The 20,709-nt window shown below is 49.8% G+C and overlaps 2 protein-coding genes across 2 annotated transcripts in view; both read right to left on the bottom strand.

Annotated features, from left to right (window-relative positions):
- Nucleotides 1–6,498: 6,498 nt before the first annotated feature.
- LOC130522993 (zinc finger protein GLI4-like) lies at nt 6,499–7,928 on the bottom strand. Its single transcript, XM_057027926.1, has one exon. The coding sequence runs from the start codon at nt 7,900–7,902 to the stop codon at nt 7,120–7,122; it is 783 nt and encodes a 260-aa protein (XP_056883906.1). The 5' UTR covers nt 7,903–7,928; the 3' UTR covers nt 6,499–7,119.
- Nucleotides 7,928–20,709, bottom strand: part of LOC130522992 (zinc finger protein GLI2-like) — a 35,507-nt gene continuing 22,725 nt past the window's right edge. Inside the window, 12 exon segments of the mRNA XM_057027925.1 lie at nt 7,928–9,142; nt 9,350–9,698; nt 10,722–11,000; nt 11,101–11,265; nt 11,672–11,821; nt 13,119–13,259; nt 14,207–14,317; nt 14,790–14,961; nt 15,044–15,245; nt 18,758–18,807; nt 18,809–18,938; nt 20,027–20,229. Coding sequence (XP_056883905.1) covers nt 7,929–9,142; nt 9,350–9,698; nt 10,722–11,000; nt 11,101–11,265; nt 11,672–11,821; nt 13,119–13,259; nt 14,207–14,317; nt 14,790–14,961; nt 15,044–15,245; nt 18,758–18,807; nt 18,809–18,938; nt 20,027–20,229 — 3,166 coding nt within the window. The 3' untranslated portion in view covers nt 7,928.

Here is a 20,709-nt window from a genome sequence, read left to right as displayed (position 1 = left end):
AGACGATATTACAGGGGATTTGAGTCAGCTGTAAAAGAAAGATTCTTCACATTCGATTAAAAAATTCGCTTTCTGAAACTTTGGAAGCTACGTTTTAAAAAACTGGATAATACATTTACAGCGACTAGAACAAATATCACGAGGAAAAAATGTCCCTGAAAAGGACATTTTTACGCATTTGACGCAGCTGCTGGTTACAGAAAATCAAAAAAGTCTTAAATATTTTCCTTCATTGGACGTTTTCTTTAGATGCCGATGCATACACACCACTTAAATCCAAATGCACAAACTACCACAATTATCTACCCACAAGAACCAGAAAGTTCTTCCACACGGGTTTTGGCCCCGCCCACCGCGCAGAGCCCCGCCCACCGGTATTTAAACACTTTGTGGCCTCTGATTGACGCATCAGCAGGTGGGGCCGAGCCTCCTCCTGCTTTCTGGACCTCGCGCAGCTTCATTAGCATCTCTCTGCTGTGGTCGCGTGCCATCGCCGGCCTGGTTCATCAGCCTGCACACTCGGGTGAAAAATAATTTTATTAAGCCCCCCCCCCTCCCCTCCCTAAAAGCCCTCATCGTGTATGATTAGCGCACGTTTCCCCAACCTGGCTGCGAGTGGCGGCTGGGTCGGCGAGGTCACGCAAATGAAAGAGAACGACTTCATTGTGAGATGACTGGCCCATAAATCATCGGCCGTTTTCTATAAATCACGGCAGATGGCGGAGAGCGCAGCGAAGGCTCATGGGAGATGGCTGCAGCCCCTGTGCATGATGGGAAGGGCCGGCGCTCAGCCTGGCAGAAGCAGGGTCACTTCCAGCTCGCGGGGGCGGGCGACGTGAGGTGTGGCGGAGGCGGGTATCACCTGATGAGATCCAGACCCCGGAGGTGCGCGGGCTGCACCGCACTGCGCCGGCCTCCGCCTAACGGGTCTAATGTGGCTGCTTAATATGGAGACGACTCCGTCCCCCGCCGTCCCCGAGCTGCTGCCAGGACCTGTCAGGCTGACACTAAATGTCCGCCCAGGAGGGGTGATCCGCCGGGCCGCCATTATTCATCATGATTATTTAACAGAACAGGACTCGGCTTCCTCGGCCGCCTCCGCCGCGGCGCTCCATCTGTTTCCCGTTTGTTGAAAGCCCGCAGTGATGTCACCAAACTTTCACGTCTTCCTCTGTGGTCCCGCCGTCCAACTTTCCTTCTAATGAGAGCAGAACGAAATGTCGCGGCGCTGTCTAAGTGTTTCCTCGCCTAGCGTGACCCAGCGTGGCCGTCGCCAGCATGCTCCTCGGTCCCGAAGATCAAAGGCCGAGACGACCTGACGATACGTTTCAGGCCAAAGACAACGATCAATACCGTCCCAAAGTTTCCGCCAACGGGGAATTTGTGAATTCCTCTGGCGGACGCTGCACTTAAAAGCAGCGCAGTCCCATTAGCGACCGCCCTCTTTTCTCCTCCGTTTCTTTCTCTCCTCTGCTGGATCTTTTCCGACCGGTTGGCCCTCGACCAGAAGCTCTTCAGTCGGCGGCTAATGAAGATCTCTCAGATCTGGTGCTTCTGGGGTCTGAGTGGGGTTTCCTACTGACGCTAGAATCCTCAGCACCGTGCGGTAAACTTTTCCCTCCATATGTTGCTAGCTACCCAGCTAGCAGTTGAAGGTCACTCGGCAATCTTTCACAGCCACAACAAAAGCCAGTGGAGAAGAACTTGTTAAGGTTCTGAACAATTTTTTCCAAGATTTCTACTCGGTTTTTGAATGTCCTGATGGCTGAGGGCACAGGGAGCGTTTCAAGGTGGACTAAAGAGTCGGGCCCGTGTCAGACCCCCATCCCAGCGTCTCTGCCGCGCCACTGGAGGCATTAATGCAAATTATGGCCCAATAATTGAATAAGCTGGCCGGCTTGATCTGTCATTTTATTACAATTATCATCGGGCGGGGGGTTGCGTTCCATCACCGGAGAATAAACACCATCCATCATCCTTGTGACCATTAGTTGCTGACAGGCCGGGTGGCGCTCTGCATAAATGCAGCGCCGCCGAGCAAAGCTAGCTTTTATCTATTGATGCATTTCGGTTCAGATGCTGTCTGCTAACTTTGGCTCCGGGTTCGGGGCCGCGGCCGCTCCGCCGATCTGGTGAGTGGCCAGCGAGGAGAGCTGCTCTTCTAAAGGATTAAGTCGGGGAGGCTGATTCCAGCTCTGGACCCGCAGCCAAGACATGCAGCCGGGGCCTGTTAAGTCTTTCCAGAAAGCGCCCGAGCCAGCGCTGGCATCGGGCGCCGCCTCTTAATTACACTGTAAAAATGATGGTGCATTTCCCGCCTGTTGAAGCAGCTTGTAAAAAGAACCGGTCCTTTCTCATCCGCCGAGAGAAGGTCAGTTCGTAAAACGAGGAGGAATAATCAGGCGCTGTCTGTGCCGGGGCCCCGCGGCCTGAACACGGAGTCTCTCCGAACGAGGTGAAAATCAGCCATTTATGAGTCCGCCTCCATTCACAGGCGGAGAAATAACAGCTCCTCCGGCCCAGCGAGGGATTGGCATGAAACTGAGAAGCTAACCCTCAGCGAGCCGCCGCCACCTTCAAACAGAGCTGCTTTGTTTTCGGCCCTTTCTGCTTGGCTGCTTTGAAGCCCCCCCCCCCCCTTCCCCCCCGCAGGAGAGCACGTTTCCACGGAGGAGAGAGAAAACTCAAGTCAACAGTTAGAAAAGAACCTTGAACCTTCAGTCTGATCAAACGTTGGCTGAGGCGCAGGTTCAGGTTCTCACCGGGGCCGTGGGGGTCTCTGGGCCCGCCGCACAACACGCAACAGAAGACACGTTTGAGGCAACTGGACTCTACCAACGAGCACTTGTTCATGGACAGGATCGGGATCGTATCGGATCCACAACGATTATTTATTTTGAGAAGTTTAATAATGAAGAAGAAGAAGAAGAAAGAAAATAAGATCGTTTCCCTGTTTGACAGATCACTTCCTGTCTGGCTCTTCAGCTGGAAACACCAGAAGAACCCAGACGGATCTCCTCTGCTTGTGAATATTCCGGCGGTTCTAATCAGGAGACGGCGAGCTGGTTGACACCTGAACCGTCCTGCCGTGTGACTCCTCAGAGGAGAGGAGGAGGAGAGGGCAGAGACGTGGGAGGTGTTAATGAGGACCTCCGTTCTCAAACCTTCAGGGAGCACCAGACCTGCAGGAGCCTGCGGAGCACCTCGCCGACCTCCCTGACCTTCCTCAGGTGCCACCAGGAACAGCTCCTCTTCCTCACGCCTGGTCCTGATGAACACATAAACCAGGGGTTTAGGCTGGGAAGGAGGGGAGGGCGTTTCCATTCTATGTGAAAAAGCTTTTTAAATAAGTTATTTTACGTCAATAAAAGTTTATTTTTAAAGGCTCCGATGTTTGTGTGCATTTACATGGAAATGATGCCCGGCCCTGATTACACCATCACAATAGTCTTTTTTTGGGTTGTTTTAGCACGATGAGCCGCTAATATGGTAAAGTCCCCCAGACAGATGGCACGGTGTTGGAAACAGATGTTATTTTGCATAGAAGCGTCGGATGAATATGGATGCCATATCTGCTTGTGACGCTGGAGCCGTCGCCGTGAATGGGGGCTCGTGCTCGCGTCTTTTGTGTCTTTATTCTCTACGATTAAGGAAACACTCGAGTGTGATTGTAACACGGCACAGAATGACCTTCATAGGCATCTCGGGAGTTCAGACTCAGGTGGGATTCTTCAGTAATTACACAGTCTCATTGAATCAAAGTCTGATCCGATCACGGTCCAGGACGATACAGGGCCCGACTCCACCCTTCATCTAAATAGTTTTCAGGCTACGGCCACGCTAGCTGCTGCGTTAGCGGCGTCTCTTCCCAAAATCTCAGTGATTGACGACCTCGATCACCCAAACAGGGCAGGAAAAAACCCAACCAGGAACATTCCCACCTCTGCACTTTCCTCCATGAAAGATTCAACTCAGCGCCGGGCGTCTTGTTAGAGGACTAAACCACAGTTTCTCTGTCCTTTACTGTGGAGTTGACCTCCATTTCGGAGGATTGGGATCATCCACGGGGCCTTCGTTAATATTGAGCAGCCGCTGACACGGCGTCCCTGTTAGGTGGCCCTATTAAAATGAGAAGAACCAGGTCTTAATAATACATTTGTCCATCGGGGGCCACAGCACTGCGAAAAGAGGGAAGAATCTCTGAGTTGTACAAATCCTGACGTGAGTCTGGAAGAGCTGCTGGACAATGTTGATGGACGTTTGTGGACAAAGTATGAATCCTTTAACTTTCACCTTTAGTTTATTGACTTAGATGTGCTTGAAATCTTCTTTTACCAGTCAGATATTTGTTATGGAATTCTTCAAAATACTATGAGAAAGAAAGACATAAAAGAATAAGGTCCTGATTTTGTTAAGAGGAAAATAGTCATAAGCTCCGCCCACATCCGGTGGGTCCTCCACACAAATGTGAGCAGATCCTGTTTGAGACGAGCATGAGAGGGAATTTTTGGGATACGTTTTCTGTTTTCTATGTTTCCTGCATTGTGCATTATTATTTTTATTTGAAAAACTTGCCTTTCATATTTCAGACTCATGCTTGAACTCGTAGTTGTGTTTCTCATACAAATCGAGATGGAGCCGTTAAAACTTGTGGCAGAAGCCTCTGGAATAGCTTCGTAAATTAATATTGTCTCTCAGTTTGGGCTCCGCAGGGATTTCCATATTGGTGTAATAGAAATGAATGAGGTGTCTGAGCACTATCCATCATCCGCGCTGACACTGGAGCTGCCATGCGCCTAATAATAAGGTGGTAATGCGGAGCGCTGCTGTGATGTGGCATCACTGGGAGGAAGGAAGTGCAGGGAGCGGTGGAGGTCAGACGCAGATCTCCTTCACGTCAGAGTGCATCTGCTGCCTCCACTGTCACACACGTAATTAAGGCCTTCGCCTGCTGGTCACTTTCCATATCGTCATCATCAAGATGCCAGAACAGGGAGTTCTGAACGCTGAACATGGGAAGACCACAGAAGAAGAGCTCTTCTTCAGTCCAAAGAAAATGCTCCTCAATAATGTTGTAACAAGCTCAGCTTTGTTTCCCCACCTGGTGCTACCCAAAAACCACGGAACCTAAATTGTTTGGTCCGGAACGGATGGTGGTTCAAGGCTAATCTCTGGATTTACAGAGCTGATCGCTAACGGACTTACAGTTCTGGGCCAGGTCCTCCCGTCAGGTACTTGGAGATGAATGAAAAGGTGCTTCTCAGAAATTAAAAACAACCCTTTAATGAGTCCAGCCCAGTCACCTTTACGGCTTCATTCATTCAGTTACATTCATTTAAAGGTTGTCAGTTTCAGAGTTAGCATAACAGCTTTACCTCAAATGTGTGTTACACAACCCTCACGCTAGATTTAAACCTGTTCTTCATGCTGAATTACATGCAAGATCCCTGACCTGATTGGCAGGAGGGCATCTTTTCATCTCCCCTCCTTCGCTAAACAAAGATGCTGGCGTTGTGGAAGCTTTGTGAAACCCATCTTCACCTCTTTTTTTTGGGGGGGGAGGGGGTCTTGGTCTGATTTCACAGCTGCGGGCTATTTTCTTTTCCACTTCACAACTCTGAGACAATCAGGAGCTCAGGTGGCAAAAGCAATCACAAACCTCGGATCAAACGCATCCTCAGCTGAATGCCTGAAAGCCTGGAATCATTTGTTCCTCACATGAACGCTGAGCACTGCATCCTTGGGAACCCGGCGCTCTCCTCCGTAGCGCTGTTTCATGTGGTTTCGGCAGCGCCGTCCTCTGGGTCGCTCTGTCACAGCCAATAGTGAAGTACAGGCGGGCTAACGGCGATAGCAACCGCCGTCCTGCACGCGTCTGGCCTTTTCCGCTCCTGTTAGCATCCTTTTTCATCATCTCCCACCCGAGAATTTACATGATGCCAAGTTTGCTCTCGCCGGAGAGGTGAGACGAGGTCAGGGGACGTTATTTCAAAGTAGAGGTTGAGGGGAAAAAAATGCGTGGCGTCTCATCCTAACACGGGTTTGAGGAAAGTGCACTGTCGGCAAAGACGGCAGGAACGCGGCTTCAAAGGCAAAAAGTTTAGTTGCTGAACTAATGATCAGCACTCATCCTTTCGGAAGCAACCACGGGAACAACTGTTCGTGTTGCTGTGGCGGTCCTACTATGAGACACTATGTCTGTCACTATGGTGACACTAAAGATGGCGGTGTGGTCACATGGGGTGTGTGCGCAGAGCGCCGCGTCACCAATAGTGCACGGAGTATTTTCGCTCATGTTTTTGAACATTTGAAGTTGGTTTAAATGAGCTACTGGACTTGATTTTGTCAATTTCCACAACAAGCAGCGACGTGTGGATCAGAGCGGAGACGTGGACGGGTGTCCCATCTGCGGTGCTGGAGGGGGGACACTTCAGAATGGAGATCACAGATTTCCTAGACGGGAACCTCCAGTCACACGAAACACAGCAAACACAGAAGTGCAAAAAGATCAGTCATCAGCTGTATTTTGTTTTTTAAAAATGTACAAACATTATATACAGATAACTGCTGGACAACGGAGATTGTTGAGTATAAAAGAGGGACGGTGTGATCATTTGATCCTCGTTGAGCACAGCAGACGGATCAGTGCAGGGGTTGGGAAGTCAGGATCGGCAAGATTTGAAGCTACGCAAGACACAGACGACAGCCGTACGATGCCTCGCTGTCGCGGAGACGGTGGCGTTTCTTAGCGGCAGAAATGAGCAAGAATGACTGATTTTTACAGTGTGAACCAAGTTGGTGCTTTTGCTCAGTTACCTGGTGACCTTTCTGCATTGGGGGGTCAGATCTGTATCTGTCGGCTGGACCAGGCACTTACTCGGCTGACCTCACCGATGTGTCAAAGCTAGGAGGCGCTCATATTTACAAGCTAAGGCAGAAAATTACAGCGATTGATTTACAAAAAAATACAAATTTTAAATAGTTTTTACACAAGACTGTACATTAAGAAAGACTGCAGAGACTTTTTTTTGGTACACGGTTTAAAAAAACATGAAAATGAGCTTGTGCGTCAGTAGTTCAAGAAAACCATTTTCTTTCAGTTCGAGACAAAAATGGGTTTTAAGTCATCAGGTTAAGGATCTTGCTCTCCTCTGCCAGAGTGGTTAGCAACGAGCTCATGTCCCCAATGGCCATGTTCCCCGTCGCCGCTGGCACGGTAGGCAACGTGACAGAGGTCCTGGGTGTGGTCAGCCGGGAGGAGCTCTGTGACGAGCCCTGGAGCAGAGCTGGACTCAGGGGTCCTGATATGAGGCTGGAGCGGTCGTCCAGCATGGTATCAAAATCGATGGGCGTTTGCTCTATTGCTGCATCGCAGTCGTGCGTGGAGGCCTGGTTGTCCCCAACACGGGGGAACGCTGCATGTTTTTCAAACGTTGACATATTCAGCACGGGTGGAAATTCATGGTCCAGGTTTGCATTGGGCTCAAAGACGTGAATCTGCCCCGTGTAGTACAATATGTGGTCGTCAGAGCCATCACCCGAAGCTCCATGACTGGGTAGTGCGGAAGCAACATCCTGGTTAGAAGTGCTAAAGTGTCTTGTTCGGTGCATCACCCGGGACAGTGCAGGGTTCTGAGACTTGGGTCCTGTTGGTGGCCTTGGTGGGAGACAGCTTTGGCTTTGCAAGGGACACTGGGATGTCAGGTGACAGCTCTGCTGATCTGAAATCGTCATCGATCTGTCAGTTTCCTCGGTTTTAACCTTGACCCTCTGGAATCCAGCATCAGCATAAGACGTTCCCATGGTCTCCATGTCAACTGGTTCCTGTTTGTATGTGGACCTCAGCATGTTCCCCTCCACCACTGTTGTGCAGAAATTACCATTTTGATCGTATAGACTCATACTATTGTCACACCCCTGCTGTGAGGTCATCCTGTCATTGACATGTGACATCTGCCAGAACTTCTGCTGTAGGGTGTTAACCAGGTTCTGAATTGTCTGCTGGTTGGAGTCGAGATTGTTGTGATACGATCCAAAGTCCTGATTTGCGAGAGCTCTGCCATATTCCCTGCAACCTGTGGAGCGGGATAATGCTGGTTGGTACTGATGGGTCTCAAAGAAACCTGATTAGATTGGACCAGAATGTTGGCCTGACTTTCCCTCGCCAGAAGTGGACACAACCACCTTTGCTGCGCTGGACTCGTGTTGGATGTGGTCAAGGGGAGGTTAGCATTCCTGATAGCCATCCGTCTCTGCTGCAATGGCTGCTGGAATTTAGTCGCTGTCGGGAACTGATCCTGGTTGGTTGGGACTCTGTTGGCGGCCTCACTGTTTCGTTGGAACTGCGCTGGATTTTCCTTCGTGACGCCATTCGTTACCCCCACAGCCGCATGCTCCGAAATGCTGAGAGGCTGTAGGCTGTAGCGGAACATACCACTGTTTGGATGCGTGTGCCGAAGCTGAGGCAAGTGCTGTCGATCTGCTAGGGAAGGTGGGCGCGGCTCCACCGTTCTACTGAGGGTTCCAAGGCTGTTGTAGCGCTGCAGTTGGGGCTGGTTGAGAGGAGTGACAAGCAGGCGTTTCACAGGGTCGCTGGCTCTGCGAGACATGCTAGCTGAGACCTCATGGGGCATCAGACTCCGTGCTGCAAATTCCTGGGTACAATCGTATAAGGGTGTTCGGGGCCTTGGACATGTTTGGTCCATGTGTGGAAGAGGTGTAGGTGGTGCGGCTCCTGTGGCAGCCGCATATTTTGCTTTGAGGTGATAATGCTGAGCTGGAGTCAGGCTAAGGGGGCTGGGTGGGCCACCGTACCTTTCAGTTCCTCTACTACTTTCCCCAAATTGGCTAACCTGGCTGGAGCGACGCGAGATGTCGGCAGAGATGGGATCATAGGAGTCAGCTGAGCTGAGGTTGTTGGGGCGGTTTGTACCAAACTGGGAGGCTTGGCTCGAGCGTCTGCTTGAGTAGCATGGGGAGATGCCTGAGGAGCGGCGGCTAAGGGTATAAACAGAGCTGAGGGTACTGGAAGTGCTGTCGCGGCGTTCTGAAAGGTTTCCCAATAGAGTTTTATCAGAGTTCAGATCAACCAAGCAGGAACCAGGAAGGGGCACCGGAACGTGTGTTTTCTCCAGGAGGGACCCTGCGAAAGAACAGATAAAATACTGGATTATTTGATTTCTTGACCATTATCTTGAACACCTAAAGCACCAGGTAACATGATGTATTTGGTCCAAAAATGTTTCTGAATCCAGTAAATCAAGGCAAGTTGAGTTGGAACCATGCAGCTCAAATTGACTGGTGTCATAATGGAATGAGAAACTTCAATGGCCAATTTTCTTCTACTCACCAGTAGCTGGAATTGGTGGGAGTTTGGTGCCAAGAACCGGGGCGGTTGGCTCGCCTGTCCAGTGACACGAGTCCCTCACCGTCTTCAGCGTCTCCCTCTTCAGATGCTCCAACCGCTGGCAGGTGCTGAGCTGCTTTAGGAAGTGGGGTCCTGCCACCGTGACTCCGCCAGCAGACCCTACACAGCTCAGGGCCTCCACGAAGTGTAAATCGTCCAGGGTGCTGAGGTCCCCCAGGCTTCCCCCACTGTTCGCCGCCATCTCTACTCCACTGTCATTGTTGGGTGCACTGCCAAGTGGTGATGGTTCGCTGCTACATGATGACTGACCGCCAGGGCTGGGCTGATACATCTGAAGAGCAACGGATGCATGAAAGGCAGAGAGACAGAAGGGTGAAGAGGGAGAAGTCACAGCCATTCAAAAGACAGGTTTTCCCAGCAGAACACAAGTGGAACAGTTGTTAATGGCACCAGGAAGTGCGTACGGCTGAATCTTTTATTCTGTCCCAGCTTAATTGTAAATAATGAGTGTTTTTTGGGGGGGATGGGGTGAAGGGTGGGGGATGTGCTGCAGATTACAGGCTGTCTTAGTCTGTCTGTGAATTAAAAATGGGCAGGATGAAAAGGCTGTCTGAGCCAGGCCAACCGCCCCGTGACAGCTTTTCTTGTTCTTTAAACATGGAGGTGAGTTTTGAACTTGTAGGGTCTTTGAGTCTTTTCTGCCGAGTTTTCACAGGACGTCCACACGCGTGTTTCATATTTATCAATGGTAATATCAGATAAAAGCTGTTTTATCAGATGCGAGGACCTCCTGATATGGAAAACACCTATCAGAGTCAAGCCCGGCCAGCCTCCGTTTCCTCGCTGACGCTAATTTATGCATCACTAAAAAGCTGTCTTGATCGCAGCTTGACGGTCGGCTGTGCGCACGCGGAGCACCCCGGCCAATTCCCAGGGTTTGAATATTAATCCTGGAGCGGCTTTCATCAGGTTCAGGCATGGCTGATGGGTCTCCAGTGTTGCTTTAAACAGGCGGCGAGGAAAGGAAAAGTGACGTATGTGGTATCGTTGGTGACATGCGGCATAACTGCTGATGAAGTTCAAACATGTTTATCTCTGAAACGTGACAACAGAAACGGCTTCTTCAGTCCCGAGATGAGATATTTTACCTGCAGCAAAAAGATGATGAAAGATGTGGAAGATTGAGACGTAAGAAGTCAGCTCACCTTAGTAATTTCTGTCCGTTTGGAAAGTAGGAAAAGGAAGAAGAAACACAGAGAGTAAAGTGGCAGAAGATAAAGTGGCGTTTTTGACTGAACCCTCTCCTGCCTTCGTGCCTTTGCTCATGTTTGGAGATATCCCTGAGCCATCTTACCACAGAGTTCTCCATCTTGATGGACTTTATGTGCAGGTAGTCCTCTGCTCCTCTGGGGGAGCTGCTCTCCAACATGTTGTTGTCCCTCTGGAGCCTTTCCCTGTTCCCCTCGTCATTCTCGCTGTTGTCCCTGGGCCCCGGGGGCCGCGGCAGGAGGTCACCGCGTTGCTTCTTGGTGACGTGCGCCTCTGGGCCGTGCACCGTCTTCACGTGCTTTCTGAGCGAGCTTGGATCCGTGTAGCGCTTCGTACACCCGGGGATCTTGCAAACGTACGGTTTCTGTTGATGGAACATTTAAGGAATTTTTTGATGATACAACTCATTTACATTTAGCTGCTTTTTTTAATTTGGAAAGCAGCTGCTATTTTTTTACGCTTACCTCGTTGGAATGCGTCCGATTCTGGTGTTTGGCTCGGTCCGAGGCGTTCGAGAAGGCTTTGTTGCAGCCCTCGTGCTCGCATACGTACGGTTTCTCTCCGGTGTGTGAGCGCAGGTGAGTCTTCAGGTTCTCCAGGCGGGAGTAGGCCTTGGAGCAGCCCTCAAACTGCAGGCAAATACAGATTCTGTTGACCACTTATTATTCTGCTCTCTATCATCAATCCCCCCAGGGTCTGTCCTCTGGCGCCAGCGCCATCTGTTGCCTTGTTTTCAACAAAGTGTGGAAAATTAACTTTATTATTAAAGCAAACTAGTAAAAGGCAGAAACTTAAATGCTGTTTTCTCATCAAATCCTCCAACCCCCCCAAAATCCAGATTAGCCATCCAGATTATTGTCCACTATTGGCATTTATTTAAGAGGAAAAGGGTCCAAAATCTAAGAATTTTCTGCTGATATTAGTGGATTTAGGTAAAGAGAAGGAGAGCCTCAATAGTGTGAATCACCTCCGGATCCAGACCCGTGTGTGAAACATTTGTGTGCAGTGTTTACGCAGAGGCCGTCATTTACGCACCGTGCACTTGTGTGGTTTCTCCCCCGTGTGCCGGCGCATGTGAACCACCAGCATGTACTGAGCTTTGAAGGGTTTCTGTTCCCGCGAACACTCCTCCCAGCGGCACACGAACTCCTTCTTCTCCCCGTGGATGTGGTCATTATTGATGTGCTGTGGGACACACCAGCGCACAAATGAGTGGTTTTTCTAGAGAGAGACGCTTCCACTAAGAGGCTCTCATGTTGTTCTCGGAAGGATTTCCTCTGTAGAAATCCATCTTATCTGGGTGAGTCTCAAAGGGAAACAGCGGCAGAGGAAAGTGTTACAGCTCTGTTAATTAGGACCTTGTGGATTCTTTATACTGCCCGAATAAAACTCGATTTAACAGAAAACTCCACATAATGTGGCTTAGCATTAGAATAAAAAGTGATTTTGGTTGGTGATATTGGAAAGAGTTTGACCGGAAATGGAAGCTCACCTTACTTTTATCAAACATCTTCTACCATAAATATGTGAATATCTGTCATCAATACAACAAATATGCCAAAAAAGTCCAAAGCAGTAAAAATATCAGTTCACGAAGTTGGTATTTGGCACATATTTGTGAGGAGTAGATGAGAGGAGTTAGCTTCGGTTAACGGGAAATATGGTCTCAATTTGAAGAAAACAATAAGACGGCAACAACGCCGCTGGCGATGATCTCAACACACCTAATTTGTTTACAGGAAGTACATCAAAGCTTCGCCGTTATGTCGACGATAAACTGCCGACGCCGTGGCCGCACATGTTAGCTTTAATGGCCTGTAAACACTCGCAGACGTGAGACGGTGACAGCGGCGCAGTGGATTACGGGAAATTTTCCTCTATACGGACAGAAGAATTAAGTATAATGAATGACAGACTGAACCCCCTCCCCCGAAAACACTCCAACCTACGCCCTCTTTTTTTTTTCCTTCCATGCTCCGCTGTCGGCGTGGAATGTTTAAGGCCCGTTTACCAAGACTCTGCTTGTTTCTGGAGGAGGGATGATGGTCGGGGTTCAGGTCTCGCCGCTGGCGTGTATCAGCAGGAATAGACTGACACTTCAGAGGCGCGTTTTTAAAAACATACATCAGGATAAGGCAGCTCAGGTGTCCGCTCGCATCTGTCGGCCATGTTGCCCCGACATGTGAGCGCATTAATCATTTTCTTCAGCCAGTCACACCAGCGGTGACCCGTCTGTCTGCTGACCCGACAGCAGGGAAAACCCTTCGAGGGTGACTAAGCTAAAGCGATGCTAACGACAACGCAACCAAAAGCAACGACTTCTGCGTGATGTTTATGGACGGTGCTCGCCGACGCTATGTTTATGTTTATCATTGATTCAGCGGTCGAGTTAATTTTGAGGTGTCATGCTTTTGCTCTTGCTCCTGGAGGAGCATCTCTCAGCTGCATCTGGTTGTTTATCCGATGACGTGCGCCTGCTTACGTGCACCAGCTGCTCCTGCGTGTCATACTCTTTGCTGCAGCCCTCCCAGTGGCAGTTGGTCTCATAAACGGCCTCCAGCTCCTGCTTACAATCGTCTCGGTCCCCCTCGTCCTTCAGGTCCAACGAGCCGTCGTGATGGTTCTGCAGCATCAGAGAACAGGTTTTCTTTATTTTAGAGATTAATGCAGAATTCATCGGCTCTCCAAACACATGTAAAACAGTTTTCAGCCAAAGCAAAACTGTTGGGAGTCAAAGCGAGCTGTTTTCTTCTGCTTTACTTGAGTGGAACATCAGAGAGGCTAAATTACAGATTTAAGCCAATTATGCTTAACTAAACACACATACGCACATGCTCACACACACACACTCACAGATACAGACACACACACTCTCTCTCAGGCTCACACACCGTTGTGCTGACTCCAGCATGTTTGTCGCTGCCCCACACACACTATCTTCATCAATTCTGGTGGCCCCAAGACGATGGCGCTCCGCCGTCCCCATGCATCAAGCCCAAACCTGCCTTACTATCGGAGAGGAGCCGCAAATTTGTCACGAGTGGAGAAAAAGGCCCCTCAGATGACAATAAAGCCTGACCAATATTTCATGAAAATGAAGTGCTCTGGCACAGTTTACAGCGGCTGGGGAGCAGCAGGGCGGAGGGATCCGCCGCCACCAAATAAACGGATACGAAGCTCTTATCACGCCAGGGTTTTCTTTATCTGACATTTTTACATGGGGTCGTCCAGAGCAGGGCCCGCGGGGGACACGGGTCAGATCGTGGGTCAGGACAGAAAATGTTTTGCTGGAAAATGAAAGACAGCAAATGCCTACTTGAGGAAAAAACTTTCCAAGAAGATGCATACGAGCATTTTATTTTTTTAAAAATTGTCATTTATTTCCCTAAAAATGGGCATTGGTGTCACATATCTGTTTTTACTCTTCCGTGTTAGCAAGTGGAAGACTGGGAGCTCCCAGGCCTGAACCACAGCAATCAAAAACCTATATAAGTCTGTGGAAATGTTCATTTTGTCTTCCTGAATGTTCCACCTAGAGCAGTAAATGGTGGATGTGTGTTAGCTTCATACCGGAGAACAAGGAGAAGACAGCCTCAACCCCTCTGCTTCAGTCTTGACCTTTGACCTTTTGGTGACGAGGGGGTCAACTGTGCTGCTGACCGCCGAGTCGCCACTCAGGTGCTGATACAGAAAAAAAGGAAGTGTTTCAAAGGACGTGTTTTTTCAGTGCTTAAAGAGGTTTTTCTCTAATCAAAGACCTCCATGGGGTCAAAGTTTGAGTTTAAGTTCTGCTCATTTAAATCTGTGTTACAGTGGACATTTTGTTGATCCTCTTTCTGTCTTTTTTGTGGGAGAGGTTTTAAATGCTGAGGCAGCGGTGATTGTGGTTGGACAGAAATTACAGCCCCTCCAGCCAGAGTTTACCTGACTGCGCACGTGCTGAGGCCGACACCGCTCGTCAGAAACACCAAAACACGCTGCAATCAATGCCAATATTTAAGGAGATGATGGGAAAACCAAATTAGAGAAGCGGAGCTCCAAAATTCATGGTTTGTGTTCAAATGTTGACACCAGAAATTCCAGCAGGGACATCTGGAACGGGTCAGCAGAATTTTGAAGAGATCAAAAAAAAATCTGAGTCAAAGGTGGTTACCTTCGCTGGAAGGTTGCTCTCAGGCAGCGAGGAGAGTCCGAGGCCCAGCTGGTGGGCACTGAAGGTGGGTGGAGGCTGGATAAGAGGTGAGGTGTGGCCAAAGGCGCTGAGCCCTCGCTGCTGAGAGAGCAGCTGCTGGTAGGCCATGGGGTGGGGGAAGGGGAAAGATGGACTGGAAAGAGCAAAAGTTTAGAAGACAAAGTTAGAAGGAAGACAAGACAAGTGTCTCTTCAGATACGACTGACTGTCCTCACCTGAGTCCTCCAACCGACAGGTGTCCATAAGAACTGCTGGCAGCTGAACTGGACCGCGAGTTGTTGATGTAGGCGACCAGTGAACTGGGCGAGGTGCGGATCATCGTCTGCAGGTCGATGCTAGCGTCCGACAGAGGCGAGATGGACAGAGCTCTCTTCCTGCTCAGTCGGGGCGTCAATCTGGGGCTGGAGAAGCGGGAGACTGCGGAAACAGTGAGTTGGTGAATGAGTTACTGCTGTTGCTGGTGCAATAAACGTCCAAACAGTTCATGCAAGGTGGGTTGACTCCGCCCTGGTGGTCTGGACACAAACTCAAAGTACACAGTTTTGCACCTGTTTGGGTTCATCGCTTGGTTTGATGTGACAAAAATATGGGGGAGAATGGAGACATCCATCCAGAAAGCTAATGTGCAGAAGCTGAATGTTTAGCCTCACAATGCTAGCCTGCACATCACCACAGAGGCTGGTTTTACAGTGACAGGTGTGATGAATGCAGCAGCTCCTCCGTCCTGACACCACATCCCTTCAAATCTGATCCAGAGACAGCTCCTGCTCCCCTCGGAGACGCTAAATGCTCTCAATCTGAAAGAATGACTCCTGAAATTTAACGAGTGGCTCCCCGCCACACGGCTTTGTTGTTGTCTTTGAACGTGTCGCCGCGGTTAAAGGGGCGGCCAGCTCGCGAGGCTGCAGCTGGGACCGCGGTGATGGATGCCGCCATAACCTCCTGGCGACACCCGAACCCCACGGACACAGAACAACCCTATCAATAAGATCCGGAGATTGATTCACAACTAAAATGCGCTGCCATTTTTTCCAGGTTGATGGAAAGTGAGCCTGGCAGAAGATATTATTAACTAATGCGGCTTTGTCCCAGTGACACAAATTCCTCAGTGGGCGCTTCCAGAGATCGCGGACGCCGAGAGGAGCCTTACGAAGGCAGTCGTAGACGCTCTGTAGAGTGAGGAGAGCTCACACTGTTACCACAAAGCTGAGGAACTGTGCGAGAGAGCCGGAGGAGCTATCACATCTGCACACATGTGGTCAGTCCACCTGATCAATCTCCCCGCAATAATTTCCCATAATTACCGCAGATAACCATCACAGTCTGGCTCTGGCTTCGCGATGCTAAATAAGGGCAATTTAAAGCAAATTGATCTCAACTGTGAGCAAACGCACTCAGATCTGATCGATCTTGGCTCCGAATGTAAAGCCTGATAAGAACGACTGAGCCGCCTTTTTAGGAATTCAGGACCTGCGGTCAGATGCTGGTCATCCACAGTTTGGCTCATCTGATGACTTTTTACTGCTTATCTTAATATTTGGGGGCATTTCTAACACGTTAGCTGGTCTCAGCGGGAGGAAAATAGAAACAATATCACCATCTAGGCCTGTTTCTCCAGGGGTGTCCGAGCTCAGGAGGCCTGTTATCCAGGACGTTCCCACGGATGCTAATGTGGACACCTAAGCAGCTGAAGGTAAGCTGTTTGTAGTGATGGTGGTGGTTGGGAGCGGCCGGTGGATGGGGGTTCCGGGGGATCAAGTATAGCTTTTCGCTTCCTTGTTAATGTTGATTTTGCCGAAACATATTTATCTCCGTTACTTCCTGTTACCTCTGGGAGATGTGTTTATTAATGCGCCGCCTCCCCTGATAAATGGACCAATAGAAACCTCTGGGTCCACTCTTCTTCCCCCTCCTCTGCTGTGATTAATATCGTCAGTGTCCTCTGGGAGGGGGTGATTTGGGTAGTGAACTAGGGCTTGTGTGCTGAGGCCCTGAGGGTCTTGGTGCCACTGTGGTCCCTGTGTAACTGTTGGAAACAGGAAGGTTGCGACTTCAAAGGATGCTGTGCTTCTTCGAAGGAGATGGAATGCTCTTGTCTTTTTACTCTCAAACATGGCGCTAACATGAGCCACATTTGCATAATTAAATAAGCAACATCATGGGTCTCATTCCGTGCCGCCTCCTCTCACCGGGACGGCTCATCTGGAGCTCATCAGCTCCATCACTGTCCAATTGTAGGTTTTCTGGCCACGTTAGCAGGATTGTGCCACACACGGGTAGTCGTGTCTGAGACTGACTGAACAGCTAAGTGTGTATCTTGATACCTTCGAAGACCTTCTTAGCTGATGAATATCTTTAAAACTGTTGCTTTATGCTGCCGCTGCCTATTTAGAATAACCCCAGTGAACCATGCAGCTAAATTTGACAGTCAAAAATGACAAACAAAACATGCTACGCACATCTACATCAGCTCAAAATGTCTGATTTTTATCAATAAATAATTTAATATTCCCTGTTGTTGCTTTTTCCCATCTTGGGTCTGTTAAGGTCTCAAGATCAGCTTTTAAACTAACACCATCAGCCTTACTTCCTCTTGTTAGACGTGTGATGGAGTCCGTCACACTTTTAAACAGCCAAGTGTTCACTGGATTTGGCCAGATCCTCTTTTCATCTCCCGTCCAAAGGTTTCACTGAATAGCTTCACGATGACATTGCAGCGAGAAGGAGCCAAAAGTTCCCTGTGTTTGTTTTGGCCTTCGCCCCTGCGCAGTGTTCAGGACGGCTGCAGATGAAGTTATGACAGCTCGAGTGAGCCCGGCTGGACAGCTTAATGTTGTTGGCAGTCTGCCTCATTTCCCACCAGCGCACACTTGGACTGCAAAACCACAACACAGCAGGCTCATTCACAATCCGTGGCTGTAGTCGGCTGAACCTGCAGGAAGTGGTTTGACCCGCGCTCGCCGCTTTGTCGGCCGCTCCGCTCTTCAGGGCTGGGAAACGTTTGCTTTGATGACTTTTTGGCACATTTTCAGCATCAACACTTATTACAGATGTGATATGAAGCCACGAGTGTTCGCAACATTTCACCTGAAATTTGTCGATGTCATTAGTAGCTGAAATGTGGTTGCAAATGTTTAGCAGGGTTGTTTTGAAACGATCCAGTTTTATATGAGACATGTGTTGGCGATACTTTGTGAGCAGCGTGTCATGCTAGCAGCTCAACAGACTGTAGCATCAACAAAGGAGGTCACACAGATGAAAAGGGGACTTGTATTGGTTTTAGATTCTCTCTTTGTGTCGGTCATGCCTCGTTCCACCAGTATGGAACCACCGCTTTTGCAAATGCAGCTGATGGGGGACAGAAACGCAGCGTACCGTCAGCAGAGCAACAGATTTAATGTCTCCTCATTGATTAAAAATGCCGTAAAAGAGATTCAAAGACGTGCTTGTGTTGAGTGGGACAGTGAGTCTGAGCAGCAGATAAATCCTGAGGCTTCAGCAGATGTTCGTGGTCTCCTCTCTGGGACTCATCATCAGGAGATCCCCTCCCCCTGTCGGTCTCTTTCGCAGACACACAGACCCTTTTAAGGTGCAAAACCCGGTGCCAGATCAAAGAAATGTTTAATACATTAAATACATCTGCCGTAACTGCATGTGCCCGTGCAGTGGTGATGTCAGCGTGTAGCTTTAAATCCTCAGTGTTTATAGAAAAGAGCAGAGTCGGCTGCGACCTCGGATATTTCAACATGTCTGACATGAGATCATCTTGATTTTGTCGTACGGCCGGCCTCCGCACTCGAGCTAACGTGAACTAGTTGATCTGTTCTCTGATGTGAAGGGGCGGAGCTACACACCTCTCCACGGGGAGACGTTGGGGTTGTGTTCAGGTGACACTCACATGAAAGGAACAAAGCTTCCTGGTCACTCACCGTCTATGGGTGTGATGTAGTCAGACAGGTGGGACCCCGGGGGGGCCCCCCCCCTGCATGAGCAAGTCACCATACGGGCTCCGGTGGCTGGCCATCAGGTGGTAAAACTCAGCCGGGCTGGTCCCTGGCGGGGGAGGAGGGAGTCCGAACAAGCCCCGTTCTTTCAGGTGTTCATGGGCCACTGCAGAGGAGAGGAAGGGGGGGGGTTGGATCATTTTTCCCACGTTTGGAGTTCCAGTCTGCTGATTATCGGGACACTTTCCACTGGTACTTAAAACTCGACACATGTTACAGTATGACTCCTCTCTGCCAGTAACCTCCATTAAAACCATTACGACCAGTTAATTAGGGTTCGATATGATCTCGTTTTATGGCTCCATCATTACTCCCCATTTCCTCACTCTTTCCCCCACCTCCGTTTGCCACCCCCGACCCAGAAGAGACCAAACGCCGCACTCCCGCTGACATCACCGCCTCCCTCCGAGGGATAGAGTTTCCATCTAAAATACCTGTGAATAACGAGTGCGCAGGTGAGGTGAAAGAGTGTTTTTATTAAACGGAGCGCTGGCAGCAGAAGAGGAGGTTTCTGGGGAATCATCTATGATCTCAGAAGGTCCACGTGTCCGGAGAGTTTTACCAGGACAAAAATGAAGGTCGGAGAGAACAAATACAAGCTAACAGACTTCATTTCTGACCCCCTTTCCTCGCATTTCCCTCCATCCCATCACGGGCCTCGTTTGTGGTCAGATTTCAGGCGCGGCCTGTAATTCTAATTTAAAAGCACGGGCACATTATCGGTGACGGACTGTAAAAGAAGATTTATGTCCCCCTCGCCGCTGCCCTCCGCTCTGTTATTGTAATTCAGCTTTGAGGAGAGAGTTGTCATCGCGTCCTGGTGGTTCTGGCGCGCCGTGGGCGGAGCTGCTTAACCAAGCTCCTTTCCTTTAATCAGCCTCCTCCCACTTTCCTTCCCTCTTCAAAGCATCAAAGCAACTCCACGCCTCATATCTGCCGCTGCGTTCACACTCTAGGTTCACTTCCTGTTTCCTTCTTTATTGTCACTCCTACAGTACATTTACTGGAAAAGTATCCTGTCAAATTTTAAAATGAACTAAATGTTCACACGTGAAACGTGATTATTCTAGTTTCAAGATTTCACTATAACACCCTGATGAGACGTGTCCCGACTGAAAGAGGTGTGCAGCTGACAGGAAAGTGAACCTAATTTAGCATTTTCCTGCTAAATTAGGCTACAAACACCTGACTTACGCTCCGCCGGGCTGAGTCCTCGGGCCGCTGAGATCATGGACAGGGTGGGGCTGCCGTGCACAGAGCGCAGGTAGTGCTCCATGTGGGGGCTCACGTACGGGTGAGGCGGGCTGAAGGGCGAGTCGCCGGCGGGCACGGCGGCGGGCGAGAGGCGAACCAGCGAGATGTCGGAGATGACGGGACTGCCGGCCAGAGCTGCAGGCCTGTGGGGGACAGAGGAGACAAGTTGTGAGCAAAGATTCTGAGTGATATTAACCTCAGAACACCTGAGGTGTCGGAGCTGCACTGTTGCATCGCCCCAGTGAGGTCACGTCTAACGCCGCTCCTCCATCGAGTGTTTAATCCGAGCGGGGGGGTGGGGGGTGATGCACGGCAGTCAGAGGATGCCCACAGGGCATCTGTCAGGGTTGTCTCTGGCCTTCTGGGGAACGAGAAGCTCTGCAGGGTGCAACCTGAATGTTCTCAGGAAGAGCAACGTGATTAATCCGACACCTTCAGTCCGAGGCTGACGTGTGAGAAACCCGGCATGGACGCCAAAACAAAGTCACGTCTGAGTCTGGCTGTCCAAACATCGGGTGCGTGTCTGTCTTTCTTACCTGGCGGCCTCATTAAAAATACACACAGTCCATCACAGAGTGTCCAACAAATGCTAGATGGCTCGCAGCCAGCTTGCATCAGCGCTG

The sequence above is a fragment of the Takifugu flavidus genome, chromosome 3 (assembly GCF_003711565.1).
Source record: "Takifugu flavidus isolate HTHZ2018 chromosome 3, ASM371156v2, whole genome shotgun sequence".
Lineage (NCBI taxonomy): Eukaryota > Metazoa > Chordata > Actinopteri > Tetraodontiformes > Tetraodontidae > Takifugu > Takifugu flavidus.
This window is presented reverse-complemented; position numbering and strand designations above follow the sequence as displayed.

Coding starts and splice junctions, on each gene's coding strand:
- LOC130522993 (XM_057027926.1), bottom strand. CDS start 7,902: ATGAGTCTATACGATCAAAATGGTAATTTCTGCACAACAGTGGTGGAG.